Raw genomic sequence first — 15,474 nt, forward strand, 5'->3', positions numbered from 1 at the left:
TTAGAAACAGGACTTTTTCACCTGGCTCAGCCTTGCAAAGATATGGAGAGATACAGGAGTGAAGGACACAGTCCTTTCCTTGCAAAACAAGGTCTGTGCATGCTCACATCTAGCCAGGAGCGTTACCTGAGCAGATCACGACTTTAATGGAGAGCTCCCATCTTCCCTATGAGAGTTCAGCTAAAGACCCTTTGCTCCTGGCCTGAGAGGGTCACAGTCATTCCACAGGCTCCCCCCAGGCAGGGGTTCCGTGGCTGGTGCCCCCGGCAGCAATCCTGCAGAGGCAGGGCATCTCCTGGGAGCAGGGTGTGCCATGGAGCTTCCTCCGGCTCCGCTGGGGTCAGAGGGTGGTGAGTCAGGCTGTGTGACTGTCACGCTCGCTCTGTGACTCAGACCTGCTGGTGGCCACGGCAGGCAGCTGGGTGACTGCAGCATCCCTGAGCAGCCCCGGGGAGGCAGATGAGTACCAAGGGCAGTGTCACCCCTTGCCTCTCTCCCTTTGCCTGCAGGCTTGGGGAAAGAATCACCCTGATGATCGTCGCTAATGAGCGTGCCTTGTTTCAACACACACTTGCTTATTCAAAGCATCTCCTTCACCACTCCCACTTTCTCCTCCAGCCTCTTCCTCCACTTTGAGAGTGAAGGATGGGCCAAGAAACAGCACACAATCGTCACAGTGTTGTTGGAAGCACCCAAGAGTGGAATGGCCTAAGCATAGCCACAGAAATTCTTTCTCGTTTTCCCTAAGCGTTTGTCGGCAATAAACCCCCATCTCTTCCCATTGCTTAACTGGAAGAAATAATGAGGAACAGCAGTGGTGATAGACCAGTTAACATTTCTCACAGCTTATGGTTAAACAGAGAATATTAAGCTTTGCACTACTCCCTGCACAGCTAAACTTCTGGTGGTGTGGAGACCTAGACGGAAAATGAGTTCAGGAAGCGGACAAGTTTGTGGAGGAGAGCTCTCTTGGCAGCTATTTAAACCCATGGGCTGACTGCAAGTCTTTGCCAAAAAGTCCCTTGGCCAAACAATGGCACAGCCAGGGAGGGAATCCTGCACTTACCAGGTTATACTCTCCCACAAATATCTGCTCCTGCCCACAGTTGGAAGTAAAATAACGCAATAAACAGCTCTTTGGTCTCACAGCATACAACAGATGTCATGAAACTGTTGTTATTGGATCCCTTTGATCCAGCATTAACTCTCAGTCCTTTCTTTTGTTTTTTTGACTCAGTTTAACAATGAAGGACAATTTAGACAGAGACGGGATTTTTGCTGACTATTTTAAAAGCAAATTTAGTGCCACTTTATTGAAACATTAGTTCAGAGTCTTCAGCTTACTATCTACTTTGCTTCATATGGAGCGAAGGGCAGGGAATGAAAAGCCATCACATTGGAGGCTGGCTCCCAGAAATCACACATTTCTCTTCGTGCCGTGGGCAAGAGTCTCGACCTCCTTCATGAAGCGGAGGCACAGCTCCTCCTGCCAGGGCAGAGCCACGCACTGCACGGCCACGGGCAGCCCCACGGCTCCTTCCACAGCCTGCAAAAGTTAAGGACAGTGCTGAGTCAGGGCAGGCACGGGACATGGCAGGAAGGGAGGGCAGAGGAAGACAAGTGAGGGCACAGCTCCCAGGCTGACAAACACCAGCCCTGCTGCACCACAGGGTACTGAAACAGTGGATGTGAACTGGGCTGCTAAACAAGCTCCCACTCTCATTAGGGGATGTAGACACGCCTTGGGACAATGTCCCAGAGGTGTCACTCTGGCAGTCATAATCTTCTGCTGAGGCTTAAGGTCTTTTCCTGCTGACCTCTTTCAGCCTCTTGTCCCAAGGGTCTCCGTAGTGCCCTCGGTAATGCTTCAGTTCTTCTTCGTCGGCTCTCGTGACAGTGCTGACCGGCACCACCCCAGCAGGGAAGTTTAACACGTTGTACAAATTGGTGTAGGAGGTCGCAGCTGGAATACAGAGCATGCAAAATGGCAAAATTTAATGTGCTGGGCCAGCAAAGACCTTCAGATGATAACTTGAGTTGCAGGAATTACAGGCTGAAGTTGCTGGTCCCAAGGAGGCCCTGAAAATGTGCTGCCTCAAAGGGACTTTTGATGGAGATGTTTGGATACCAGGGAGCAGAGAGTGACCTGTGCTTTCACCTGTCACTCGTGTGGAGATTAGATGTGCGCTGGGAGGGACCAATTCAGAGTCTGCATCTATCCCTGGGGAAAAATCCCAGCTATCTCTCCAAGATATTCCTGATGTCCAGGTATGAAACACCACCGTGGGGATTTTGGATCCCAAAAGGTCATTGCTAGAGGGATGGAGGACCCTGACTGTTTGCTGGAAGCTATAAAAAACCACCTTTTTCTGCAAGTCACACGCAATGAGCCTTCCTGCTGTTTGCAGGGTCTTGGGAAGTGTGAGAGAGCTGCATCCACAAGAGCCTGTAGCAAAGCTTACCACAGCTGTCCTCACTGCCACTCTCTGCTGCAGGAGTAGCTCTGCGGCTTTCTGCAGCAGAAAAACAGAGAAAACTCACCACTGAACAACAGGGACAGAGTGACCACTAATTGCTGCCCATAATAATCCAAACATCTGCAGCTCAGACGAGGGATGGGTGTGGGAAGACCCACCCAGAGGCCTCTCCTTTGCTTTCTTCCACAGAGGGGAGAGCGAGCACCGTGCGTGGTTTGGGGAATGCCCAAGGGACCCAAGCATCCTGCTGCAGCTCTGCCCACAGATACCACCGTGGGTGTGTGCAGGGATTCCTCAGAGGACGTTACCAAAGAGCTTCCCAGCGTAGCCATGGTTGAAGGCTGGTCCCAGCATGGGACAAAGGATCACATCCAGCCTTAGCTCCCTCCATTTGGCAATGAATTCGGTGCGGTAAGCCTGGAAGGAAAGGCAGAGGAGGTGACAGAGGTGTCTGCTGGACAGCAGTGGTGGATCAATGCTGACAGAGAGGAAAAGGAAGAAGAAAGCCTTCCTGGATACAACAAAAAAATATTAAGGATAAAATCTGAGCTGTGCTTTGAAAGGGTCAAGGGATTTTATTCTTCTACTTTTAGGTTTCCTGTCAGAATACCATGTGCTGCCCAGACCTAGACATTAATGCTAGGTGTGTGTTTCAGAACTGATTTCTTTGAGTATTAACCCAGTCCTTTCTATGAACAGCTTTGTTTTAGAATTATATTGAGTGGAGAGCAACAGCAGTTTGTTTAGATGACTAAAAAGTCACATTTCCTAAAAGCTTTGGTTATTCTGGTAGAAATATTAGAAGATATGAATCCAAAATACTTCCACAAAACCTTCTTTCACTCTGCATGAGGATACAGGTAAGGAAAGGAAGCAGCAAGAGACATTTGGGCAGGACATCCCCCACAATGCAGGAGGCACAGCTTCAGGATTGTACTGCAGCTCCAAGAGAGACCCAGACCTGTAGTCTGGTTTGGCACAGCTGTGCTGAACATCAGGCAACGAATGAATCCACGCTCAAAGAGATGTCCCACTTTGTCTCAGCAAACAGACATGGGTGGAACCACAGTATGGTTGTTTTTGCAGCCGTTTTCTGGCTACAGGGACACGTCTGTCCCATCATGGCCCAGCCCCTGTCCTGCACAACCTTTTCACAGCAAGTTTTCTGTACAAGAATCTTCCAGCACTCTCACAAAAGATCTGGCCTTGGAGCTATTTTTTAGTCTGACCTCAATTTCCACCTGCACTCTGAGATCCTTCCTCCTGAAAGTTCAACAAATGAGATGTGTTTCCAGGAAACACAGTCACTGCAGCTAACCTGATTTTTTTTTTTATTTTTTTTTCTGAGAGAAAAGCTGGTCACTAGCCAAAAGTTTTGAATCAGCTCTTGTTTGCAGTAGATGAAAACATGTGAATATGGTTTCATGGAGCTACAATAATTCAAAATATCTTTGAAGCCTTCAAACCTTCTAAAGTGTTTTCTTTTTGGCTTCCTTTGGGAGGGTTTTTTTTTTTTTTTGGATGGTGGCTCTTTTTTGTGTGGTTTTTGTTGATTTGTCTGTCTTGGGTTTTTTATGTTTACTTGTTAGGTTTGGTTTTCTGTGGGGGTTTTTTTGGGAGTGGAAGAGGAATCTGTTTTCACCTTAAGAAAAACCCCATGCCCATTTCATTTCAAACACTCCCACCAGTGACCAGGCAGCTTTTTAGGAGTTTTTCCTCTGCCCTATAATTTGTCAGACCAGAGTGCACATCCATGGAGTGACTGGCACTGATAAAGGCTGGTGGTGCAGACTGGGGGGATGTTTCTCCTCATGGAGGGTTGTGAGGGTGTCCCAGGGAACACAGATCCTGCCTTGTGGGAGGACACCAAAACAGCCTCTTCAGCATTGCAAAACACCAGCTGAAAGAGGATACTCTCTATAAATAGACGGAGGCAGCGGAAAATACCAGAGAGGAGAGGTGCTATTTAAACTGAAGGACAAAAATAAAATGAGGATAAACTGGAAGGGAACAAAGAGCACAGGAAACATGAAGGTTTCCAACCATCAGAGCAGGGAGGAGAGGAGCCAGTCAATAAAAACAAATGCAAGCATAAAACTAAATTGGTTTAAAAGAGGAACTTGGTCAGTTTGCGGCAGCACTGGATGCAGTTGTCCAGGAAAAAACTTCCTGTCTGAGGTTCCTGATCTCAAAAGAGTTCATAAGAAAACCACCTAAGTCACAGAGTTCAAGAACACAATTTTGGACTCCTAATATCTCTGCTTGATAGTTCAAGCATGACCTTAGCTCACGACAATAACACCTAATACCTGAAATGAAGAATTCACACCAAGAGGCAGAAAAGACAAAATGAAGCCTCATCTTTAGTGGCTGTTCCTATTCTGTTTTTGTTTAGACAATGCAGGGCAAAGGAAGATGAATAATTTTCAACCCCAAGTCCATCACAGAGTGCAAAACAATTGCTTAGAAGCTTTGTAAACCTCTCACTATAGTAAGGAAAATAAGATAAAAGTCACATTACCGCCACTGCTCCATGCTGATCCCAGAGGCTTTTGGCAGATCTGGAAAGGTGGCAGAATTAATGAGCTTTGTGACTGTGGCAACAGAAAACAATTAAGAAAATGCCCAGACAGTCCATTTTTATGGTAACTGCATGACCCTTCTAGGAACAAGCAATGGTACCACCCAGCTGATTCCCCTGGTGCACACATGCTTACGGGTACATCAAAAGAGCTTTTGTTAAAGCATGCCAGAAGACCTGGATAAAAATCAGTCTTCTAAATTCATTTGCTGTTGATGCCTTTTCCTGGTCTTAAAATCAAGAGGCATACACGGTTAGAAGGGGAAAAGGGATTTTACCTTGGTATTTATTCTTAAGGATCCTTAGGTGTACACGTCCAGGTCATATGCATCAAGATGTACCCCACCGAGTCTTTCCCTGTGTCTCTGTCTCTCTTCTTCCGTGTGTCGTGTGTGTGTGCGTGTGTGCCCAACATTGGGTATAACATTATAGGCTTTTCTAATTAGCATATCTATCAAAGATTCCCCAATGAGAGGTTCAAGTGAGCCCCCCCTCCCCAAGGAACCTTCCCCTGGATGGTTCTATCTTGGTTTACAGAATATGTTCTGGAGAGGACCTTGGGGTCTGGGGCACACTGATCCCTAGCTACGAAGCTTCTAAAATGTTTAGTCTCTTAGCTTAACAAACAAGTCCAAGAATGTAGGCAAAAAGCACTAGGAATACAGAAGCTGTAAAAAGGTATAACGGGTATAAAAGAAAAGGCAAAAATCTTCATGGCATCACTGTCAGTTTGGTGTGCCTGTGCCTCTTCTGGAGGTGCAGGTAACTCACACCACACCACACGTGCAAGCAGAGACCTCTGCATTAACTTGGCACTTGGTGCTGTGGGTACCACCTGATGGGGAAAACAACCCACATCTCCCTGTGCTGACCTCCATGGAGTCATCCCAGCTCTGTCACTCTGAGGATGCCTAAGCTCTTCAAACAACTCTGGCTGAACAGCCCTGGGTAAGCCGGTGCTGAGCCCAGCTGGTGCAGAGGCAGCACACACTCACCTGGCTCAGCCCGTGCCATGCAGCCCCGTGGCAGGGCTTTGCACACACAGCCAGCTGGCATCTACCTGCGTGCATGGGTGGGCACAGCCAAGCACATCCCCTTTCTCCAGAGCTACCTCAGAGTGTCTTACCCCACTCCACAGAGAGCGCTGAGGTCCCGGGCAATTCGTGGGTACTTTAGGAGGGAAGAGAAAAACTTGGGTTTAGTCAACAACAATGCAGCTGGAATAGCTGGCTACCCTGCGACTGCATTTTGGGCATCTGTCTTGTCCTAGCAGAAGTGGCTCTGAAGAACAGGCCAGTTCCAGTGAAGTGGGTTTACTCCCACATTAATTTACATGTTTAATCACAACAACCCATACAAATAAGGCTCTAGACCACATTACTAGTCCTGGAGAGCATCTTCCGGATGTGGGAAAGCTGTTTAGATCCTTGCTAGCGATATCCATTCTCCTGGAGCTCATTGCTGGATGAGCTGTATGCTCACAGGTTTCCTGAGAAAGGATCATATTTCAACCTCCCCAAGCAAAAATGCCACAAAAGGCTGTCAGACTCACTTGATAAATTCAGCCTGGGTTTAGGGATTAAATATACTTCCCTAGGAAGCCCATCAGGCACTTAACATGAAGCAGCCAAGCATTCCTGGGTAGTACAATTTACCTCCCTGCACAAAGAACCTCCCCACCTTGCAGATTTCATGTCACACAGGTGAGACACGCCCACACACTTACTATGGGCTTCAAAATAATAGCCAAGGTCCTTTTCACTAGAGCAGGAAGCCTGTAGGTGTTGAACTGGGATTTCAGGTTGGGATCCACGATGTCTCCTTTGCTGGAAGGGCGGAGAGTGAAAAAGTCAGGACAAGTCACCTGTACCAGAGTGATAGCAACAGCAGTGCTGCTCCCAAGGCAGGGTTTGTCTTGGGGGGGTGGTGCTAGAAGACAAAATCTGCCTGTTTCAATGGAAAACACTGAACAAGAGATGCTGAGGTGGAAATGCTCATTGCAGAAGTTACAGGTAAATCAATATTTTACTGCCTGTGTCATCAGGGCCATAAAAGCTCTGGAGATCTTTACAGTGGTGCAAAGCACAGCCCTGGGCATGCTGAGGTGAGAGAGTGGCTGGGTGGGCACCCACCATGTTACCTGTGCACGAGGACTGGTTGCTGCTCATGCTAAAGTCATCCTGCCAGAAACTGCTCCTCTGCTGCTCATGACTCGGTTTGCACCCACGATAGAAATGCTCTGGGTGCAGCCACTGGCCTCACAGTTCCAGGTTTCACAGCCCACACCCCAATGGGGGCTTACTCACAAGCAGTCCACCAGGTGGGCGGCCCCATCCGAGAAAATCCCTCTGGTGAACAGCTCATCCACCACGTAGTCGATCTTGGGCGGGGCAAAGGGAATGAGCTGCAAGAGAACCATCCCTGTCCAACAGGCAGCAAAGGTGAATGACTCAGAGCCTTCTGTGAGCCTCTCTGCCTCACCAGTGGTCACCAGAGATCAGTGAGAAGTGGTGAGAAATGTACACCTTCCTTTGCTGCTCCAGGACAGCAAGACCTCATTTTCATCTGCCTGCTGTCCTTTCCCATTTTCCTATCCAAGGCATTAACACATACTGGGAGCTGGCACAGGCTCCACTCCTCCCTCCACACATTAGAGAAGAATTCTTAGAAACTTCAAACCACCAATTTTTAAAATTAATTTGCATCGCTGGAACAACTCCCATATAGAAATCTCCACTGGTGGAACCACAGAAAAATGTAGGCTAAAAGAAGTCCCTGGAGGGTCAACTGCTCCAGCCTCCTTCCCACTTACCCACTAAGAAATCTGTAAGCTGTGTAAACAGCTGAGGGGTCATGGAAACTGTTGTGAGTTTGATATTTGCAGGAACACCAAGCATTATGGAAAAAACAGTGCTTGGGGTAACTTGGAGATATCTGAACATAATTATCACATCTGCTAGGCCAGAAATATAAGCAAGGTCACTCCAGTTTGGAAAACAAGCTGTTGCATTTGCCTTTCTCTTTTATAGGGAGCAGAAGCGGAGATGGAAAGTGATTTGTCCAGACTTTGTGAGGACCAGGGTAACAGCTCCAGGCAACCACAGGCATGGAAACCCACCGTGTGCCCTGCATCCTGGAGGAGCTTCCTTGTGTGCTGGACAGCCCGTTTCATGCTGGGCGAGGGCTGGAAGTAACCATCTCCTTCGTAATACCCGATGCGAAGAGGCTTTGAGCTGGTGTAAACCTGCGAGGAGAGGAGCCATGACTTGCAGCCAGGAGAAGCACAAGGTTGGACTGTTCCCAGGGCTCAGGGAGGCACCAGCTGAGCTCTCCTGGGTTGGGGGAATGGTGGGAGCTAGAGGGCTGGTGAAAAGCAGTGCTGTCCAGAACACACTGATCCTTGGTACAGTCTTTCCGACACCACCTCCTGCCTGCCAGCCCTGCTGTGTGGCTGCTCCTTGGGGGTCACTCATGCTGGGTGTCCCCTGTCCACAAGGATGTGTGTTTCCCTGGATCCTTTGCTATCTCAGGACATGAAACCAGATGGGAATCTCCAGAGATCGTTCTTTGTTGCTGGGCAGATGGAGACATGGGAGCGCCTCTGAGCCTTACCTCCTCATCAAAGGGGATGGGGGGCACGGTGGGGTCTAGCTGGAACATCTGCTGGCAGAGCAGCGCCTTCATGCACAGGGCCAGGCTGTCCACGTCCCTCGCCATGGGCCCCAGCATCGCCGTCACTGCGAGCACAAAGGGGCTGTCACTGCAGCCAGGTGGGCTGCTGCTGTCTCATAGTTACTGGTAGGGCTCCAGCATGGGGGAGTTTCAGGTCAGGGAAGAGGAGTGAGGAATGAGGGGAATGAGTGTAACGAGCAAGGAGGTCCAGCAGGGAGGATCTGTCAGAGCAGAGGCAGCCTAATGAGCCTAATGACCTCCTGGGCCAGGGTTCTGCAGGCACGAGGAGGGAGGGCTGCAGCCTTCTTGCCAATGCTGCCTGAGGGCAGCTGCGGCTGCCAGAGTCTCCTGGCAGCATCTCCAGTGAGACATCCCAGGTCTTTGGGATGCACATCTCACACCTCTCCTGACAGGCGTTGCACTGCCTGGTTCCATTCCATCACTGCATTGATTTCATCCTGCTGAGGTTCAGCCAACACTGGCCACAACCCAGAACACAGCAAATGGTGCAAAATGTCGTAACAGGAGGGTGCTTTAGTAGGTCACTGCTTCGGCTGGCCATGAGGCACAGGGCACAGCAAGCACCCTTGCTGGCATCTCAATAGTAGGAGGTGTAAGAGGCAGAGGTTTGACGTAGTAACATGTCATCATGGACTTACCTGACTGCATTCCTATGAGAGGAGAAACAACTCCCTGTTTGCTGGGAACATAATGGGAGAAGCAGATTAGCAGCAGCTCTGTAAGGCAGGTCACCACGCTGAGCTGCAAACTTCCCATTTGCCCTCAGTCAAATCTAGACGGGCAAAAGTTCCCGCAAAGACTTGACGCTTCCTAGGCTAGGAGGAAGATTTACATGGTCTGGAAGCTGCTAGGGACAGTATTTATCATCTCTTTCCCCTGCTGCAACTAATTCCTTATCTATGAGCAATCCACCTCTGATAAACAGAAAACTCTTACAAGCAAAGCAAGGGCTGGGAAACATCTGAAAAGGAGATCATCCTGTAGTATTTGCTTTCAGCTTCTTGGCCAGGGCTATTAAAAACTTAGTAAGTCTTTGGTGTCATACAGATTGAAGTCATCTTGTGTCATTAATAGAGCAAGTTCAATGCTAACTTAACCCTGGGGGAAACCATGGGCACTACTACAAGTTTGATGCCCTGTGGGGGACACCTTGCAGCCTCCGCAGTGGGTGGAAGAAGAGGACAGAAGTGGGCACGTACCTGATCCTGTTGCCTGTGGGTTTGAGGCCACAGAGCCCGCAGAAGCTGGAGGGCAGGCGGATGCTGCCGGCCACATCCGAGCCGATGCCCAGGATGGAGCCTCCCCCCGCAATCAGAGCTCCCTCCCCACCCGAGGAGCCCCCGGGGCTCTTCTGGTGGTTGAGAGGGTTCAGTGTCTGGCCAAAGATGAGGTTGCTGCAGTCATAGCTGGGGAGAGGAAGATCAGCAGGTGAGTGAGGTACTTGTGCCTTTGCAAACCATAAACACAGGGCATAGAGCACCCGTGCAGGGATGGGTGTGGAATTAAGGTAGAATCAGCATGAAGTAGATTTGTTGAGACAGCTGAATCAGAGAAGAAAGAGGCATCAAATACAAGAGAAATCCTTTTAGATCCAAGTAAGGAGGCAATTAACGTGTGTGATTAGCTTGGATGGCGAGAGGCACGTGTCACAGTGTTCCCATGAAGGCAAACATGCCATTACTTTATCATGGTCTGCGGGATGTTGGTTTTCACAAAGGGGATTGCCCCCTGGTGCTTTAGAACCTGGACAATGACGCTGTCTTCTTCCTTCACTTGGCCCAGAAATTTCACCATCCCTCCGGAGGAGATGTGGCCCTTGGGGATGCGAAACAAAGCTCTTTAGGTGCAGGAGAAATGCTGTTTGGAGCTGTGACAAAACCAGACATAAGTCGTGATGCCTCTTGTGACACAGTTCCCACCTAACTTTTCTCAGAGGCAGAACAGGACCTGACTATCCCAGGGAAAACCAGATCAGAATGGGCTAGAAACTTCTGCAGAAAACAAAATTTTCATCAAAATTTTCAAAGGTAGGTTTGCTGGTCCCACAATATTGGATCCAGAACATCCTTGTCTGAGGGAATTCTTAGCCAGTTCTGATGAGGATGGGAAATCCTGGCCTGCTCCCAGACCCAAGGCAAAAGGCAGAGGAATTGGGGCTGTACCTTGCAGTTAATGTGGTCCTTGATGCTGATGGGAATGCCATAAAGCAGCCCCTTCTCCTTTTGCTTCTTCAGTTCCTGGAGCTGACCCTCACATCCATGAATGAAGTCTGTCACGCAGTTCACCTCCCGATTCACCTCCAAAGCCTCTCCAGAACAGAGAAGAGCAGCAAGACAGATGAATGGATGGAAGGAGACATTACATATTGAGTTTTCAAGCTAAATTTTCAAGCTCCTCAAAACTTCAGCATTTATTATTCAGCTCTTACCTATAAACTTTGGATGTTTATTTCTGAGATATTTTTCTGCCCTGGATCTCTGTCCTATGCATATTTGCCTGTAAGCCACCCTTCAGACATCACAGTACTGACAAATTGTAATCCCCAGTGTTGCTGGTTCTCTCAGCAAACGAGCTGATTTTTAATTTGAAAGTCCCACTGCAGGAGAGTCCTGCAGCATCTCTGCCATGCTGGAGGTATCACTCACTTTGTCCATGTAGGAGTAGAGGACACTTTCTGGGGACAGGGACCCCGCCTTCAGCTTCTCTACTAGCTCCACCATTGTCAGCGAGAGGATGTGTGAGGTCTGGGTGTCTGAGTTCTGCAATGGGTGGAAAATTGGGTACAGAGGGAGGAAAAAGACAGAAGAGGTTGGTTAAGGCTGCAGATACTCAATTCTAATATCTGCCCAGCCATCACCTTGAGTGGAAAATTTTAGGAGATATGCCCTGTAGACATACAGACCTCCCACAGAGCACTGTGTGTGCTGGAGTGGGGAATTTGCTGACTGGGAATTTGCTGAGTCTTAGTTCATAAAACCAAAACAGGCAGAAAACTGTACCTTGATTGGAGAGTTGCATGAACCTGTAAGAGTGGTTTGACCTGTCTCTATTTACTCTTCTACAGGCCTTCACTCCCCTTCTAACTCCAACTCACTGAATAGCAGTTTAACCAGCTAAAGTTTTACGAAATTTATCATTAACATGGAAAAAAAAGTGTGGGCTGTTTGCAAGCTGTCTTCCAAGAAAAGAATAGCAGGAGGTATTTCTTAGAGGTTTAAGACAATTCCAAGGGACTGACCTCCTCAAATCCAGGTGCTTCTTTACCTGGGCATGGGCAGGAGGAAATAGCTTTTGGTCACTGATGTGCAGATGTTGGAGGGACGTGAAGCCCTCTTGTACTTTGAGGATGATGGGGCAGACAGATCCCTATGGAGAGGCAGAGGTAAGGGGATGGGAGAGGAAAGGCTTGGCAGTAGGGATGGATGAGGAGAAAGGACACAGGGAGGTTTGAGGTGGTGATCTGATTGAGAAGGTCCCAAGCTCCAATCTTTCTTTCATCCTCAGGATTTCCTCAATGTGTCTGTATTGAGGAATACTTAATTTACACTGTCTTTTATGGGAGGGCCTTTTGAGACAATGGAGAGTGATGACTCTCAAAAAACATTGGGTTGGAGATGCTCCAAAACGTGCCTGTGCCCCAGCCACCATTCACAGAGGGACTGATCAGAGCTCCCCCATTTCTCTGGTTATCCAAAATATAATCCCTTCCTCACATATACCCCAAATCTACCTCTTGCTTAAGCCTGCGAGCTGCCTTCTCCATCCTCTCCAGGGCCAGATCCCGAGACCTCCTTGCCTCATCCATCTTCTGCTGGACCTGCCTCCGTCCCAGCCATTTCAGAAGCACCACAGCTGCAGCTGAGCTGCAGAGCAGAGCCGAGAGGGTGCGAGGGTCTGCCCAGGATGGATCCAGGACCTGCCACAGTCGCTCTTGGGTCATGACTTGTCTCTCAGGTCCAGCTGCAGACACCTGGCTTTCACCTTCTCGTCGGAGGGCTGATGAATGCAGCCTCTGCGCTCGCCTGCTGCGCAGGATCAGCTCTGAAGCAGAGTTGCTTTAACAAAGTCCAGGAATGGACTTTCCAGACTGTGGACTTTGAAAGGGTCTGGCTGCTGGACCAGCGTTGTGGGTCAGGCTGCAGAGCAGTGTGCTCAGCTTACTCAGTCTGGGGGGCATCCCCAAGGCTGGGGTGTCCCCAAGGCTGTGTCTCCCCCAGCCAGAGGCTGTGGCTGTACCTGAGTGCCAGCAAAGCCCAGCTCTGTGCTAGCCCTGCTATACCCACATGTAATAGTTAATGAACACTTAAGCCCATTAACTAGAGGTGCTCAGCTGTCATCCCTGTTGCTCAGGCAGCCTCACCTGCAGCCCTGTGAGCCTGGGAAATATCGTTCTGCTTGTCCTGGGGAACCTCATGCAGGGAGAGAAACGGCCCCTGTGGAGAGGTGGGAGCACAGGAGAACCAAGAGAATGAAGGTGCAACAGTGACTCTGGAAGTGCAGTGTGGAAGGAACTATCTGAAGATGCCTTCAAGGAGTATGACTGCTCTGTATCATTTTCAAGCCCAGCCCCTTTGAAAAGTCATTTTCCAACCTGAATCAGAGATTGAGCGCTTTTGGGAAATCCCCTCTGATGGATCCAGAGTCTGCTCTGCTGTTTTTAACCCATCCTCCAGCCAGCAGAATGCAAAGGAGCTGGACCATGTAGTCTTAGCAGCTGCCCCTTGCCATGGGTGCTCCCCCTGCCCAGGACTGTCCTGTGGCTCAATGCAAAAAGGAGAGGCTGAAAAAATTAAGCTTCTCTCAGTTCTCAATCATCTGCAAGCCCACAGGGAAGGGACAGGGGATGCCTCTGAGAGCTCATCGCCAAGAGGCAAGGCCACCCCCCTATATCTGGAGAGACGCTGGCTCTGCTCCAGGCAGCGGGGTAGCACAGCTTGTAAGGGGAGAGCATCCAGGGTAACCATTGCTCTCTGGTGGAGAGGTCGTGCTCGGGGACAGAAGCCAGCAGTCGTGCTGCTGTATCATTTTACCTTCTTGCCTGTTACAGACATGTCCCATGGGCTATTCGTGGCAGCAGGGAGGAAGCTTGGGGAAGACGTGAAACCTTGCAGAGAACCTGCTGACTGGAAAACTGAGGACCATCCTCCCTATTTGGACAGGGCGGGCAGCAAAATGAACCAAACAACTCAGTGTGGATGTCACCAACCTCTCCCCACTGACTGGTCTTCACTGCCCCATCCCAGCCTTGAGTGCTTCAGTGCTGCCATTCACACCAACCTCTTGCTGCCCAGGCTGGGCTGGGAGCAGCCTGCAGCTGGCCCTTGTGGCAGCTTCAAGTCCCCAGAGCCACCCAGCAGCTCCGGCCCTGCCTGGTGCACTGTCCCAAGGTTGTGAGTTTGCTGGAGAGCTTTGCTCAGGGCTTCCAGTGAGGAATAATTACAGGTTCAGGTTCACTGGTTGCTGCATGGTTTGGAGTCCTGCACCCTGCCCACCTCTGTGCCAGGGAGAGAGTGATTAAGCTAACAGTGAAGTGGTGCTTGGCTCTGGGAGCAGAGGTGCAGGTGGCACTGCCTTTCCTGGGAAAAGTCCTCCGGGCTTGAATTTTAAAGTAAACATATAACTCCATCCAGCATTTTCTGTGTGGGCAGAAAGCACCTGTAACCCCACTGAGGCTCTTCTGGGCTTGGCTTTACATAGCATTCAGTCATGGGATGCCTGGAGCTCCCTCCCTCCTGTTCTCAAAGCCTGCTGATAAAGAATGGGGGTCCTTGGGAGCTGATTTCTCCGTGGCTGTGATAAACTATCCCAGCCCTTGAAAACACTCCATGCTTTTGCATGGCTCTGGTTTAAACTACAATAATACATTAAAAACCCAAACATTAATCCTGCCAGAGCTTTGTTACCATCTGCTTTTGACATCCCTGCATTGGGAAAACACTTTAGCATTGTGAAATTCCTTTCTGGAACACCCTTGGAAACCTGCTGGGGGCAGCCACCGCTGCCAATCCCAGCGCCAGTGGCCATCAGTGGCTGGAAAATCCTGCTGGAAAACCTGGCATGGGCTAAATGGGAGGAGAAGGTGTGCAGGGCAGGCTGTCTGCTGTCCATCTGACCCTGGCATGCTGCTCAATGCAGGCTTCAAACTGAAAGGGAGTGGATTTAGGTAAGATATAAGAAATTCTTTCCTTGGAGGTGGTGAGGTCCTGGCACAGGTTGCCCAGAGAAGCTGTGGATGCCTCATTCCTGGCAATGTTCAAGACCTGGCTGGGTGGGGCTCTGAGCAATGTGGTCTAGTGGAAGGTGTCCTTGCCCATGGAAGGGGATTAGAATGAGATGATCTCTAAGGCCCTTTGCAACCCAAACTCTTCTGTGATTCCATAATCTCTCCTTCAGGCTGTGCAGGGTGCCAGCAGCCCTATGCTGTGGGAAGTGGGCCACAGCTCCCTCCATGCTTGCCAGAGTCTGCACGCAGGCTCAGCTTTCCCTTCTCACTGCTGGTCTGTGCTAGGGAAAATGCCAGATTTCATCCTCAGGGAGCTGAGAGCAGAGGGGAAAATCCCTGTTTCTACAGCACTCCAAGTAGTAGTCTCAGCATCTTGGACAGAAGACACCCCACACCCCAGTTTCCCCATCTGTAAGAGAAAGATCATGTTCTTGTATTTCCCTGGGGTGGTTAAAATCCACCCCAACCCCACACGCAAACACAGACTTGAAATAATTGAC

At 49.6% G+C, this 15,474-nt stretch overlaps 1 protein-coding gene across 1 annotated transcript; it reads right to left on the bottom strand.

Moving 5' to 3' along the window:
• Positions 1 to 1,272: 1,272 nt before the first annotated feature.
• Positions 1,273 to 12,992, bottom strand: LOC125330375 (vitamin D3 hydroxylase-associated protein). The gene is made up of 15 exons (XM_048313423.1): positions 12,482 to 12,992; positions 11,397 to 11,510; positions 10,914 to 11,057; positions 10,433 to 10,566; positions 9,951 to 10,157; positions 9,390 to 9,430; positions 8,671 to 8,795; positions 8,177 to 8,302; positions 7,365 to 7,462; positions 6,785 to 6,884; positions 6,185 to 6,228; positions 4,999 to 5,038; positions 2,786 to 2,894; positions 1,818 to 1,963; positions 1,273 to 1,546 (listed from the first exon to the last, which is right to left on the bottom strand). The coding sequence occupies exons 1-15, from the start codon at positions 12,689 to 12,691 to the stop codon at positions 1,418 to 1,420; spliced, it is 1,767 nt and encodes a 588-aa protein (XP_048169380.1). The 5' UTR covers positions 12,692 to 12,992; the 3' UTR covers positions 1,273 to 1,417.
• Between the last annotated feature and the right edge of the window lie 2,482 nt (positions 12,993 to 15,474).

This window comes from Corvus hawaiiensis, chromosome 9 (assembly GCF_020740725.1).
Source record: "Corvus hawaiiensis isolate bCorHaw1 chromosome 9, bCorHaw1.pri.cur, whole genome shotgun sequence".
Classification (NCBI taxonomy): Eukaryota; Metazoa; Chordata; class Aves; order Passeriformes; family Corvidae; genus Corvus; species Corvus hawaiiensis.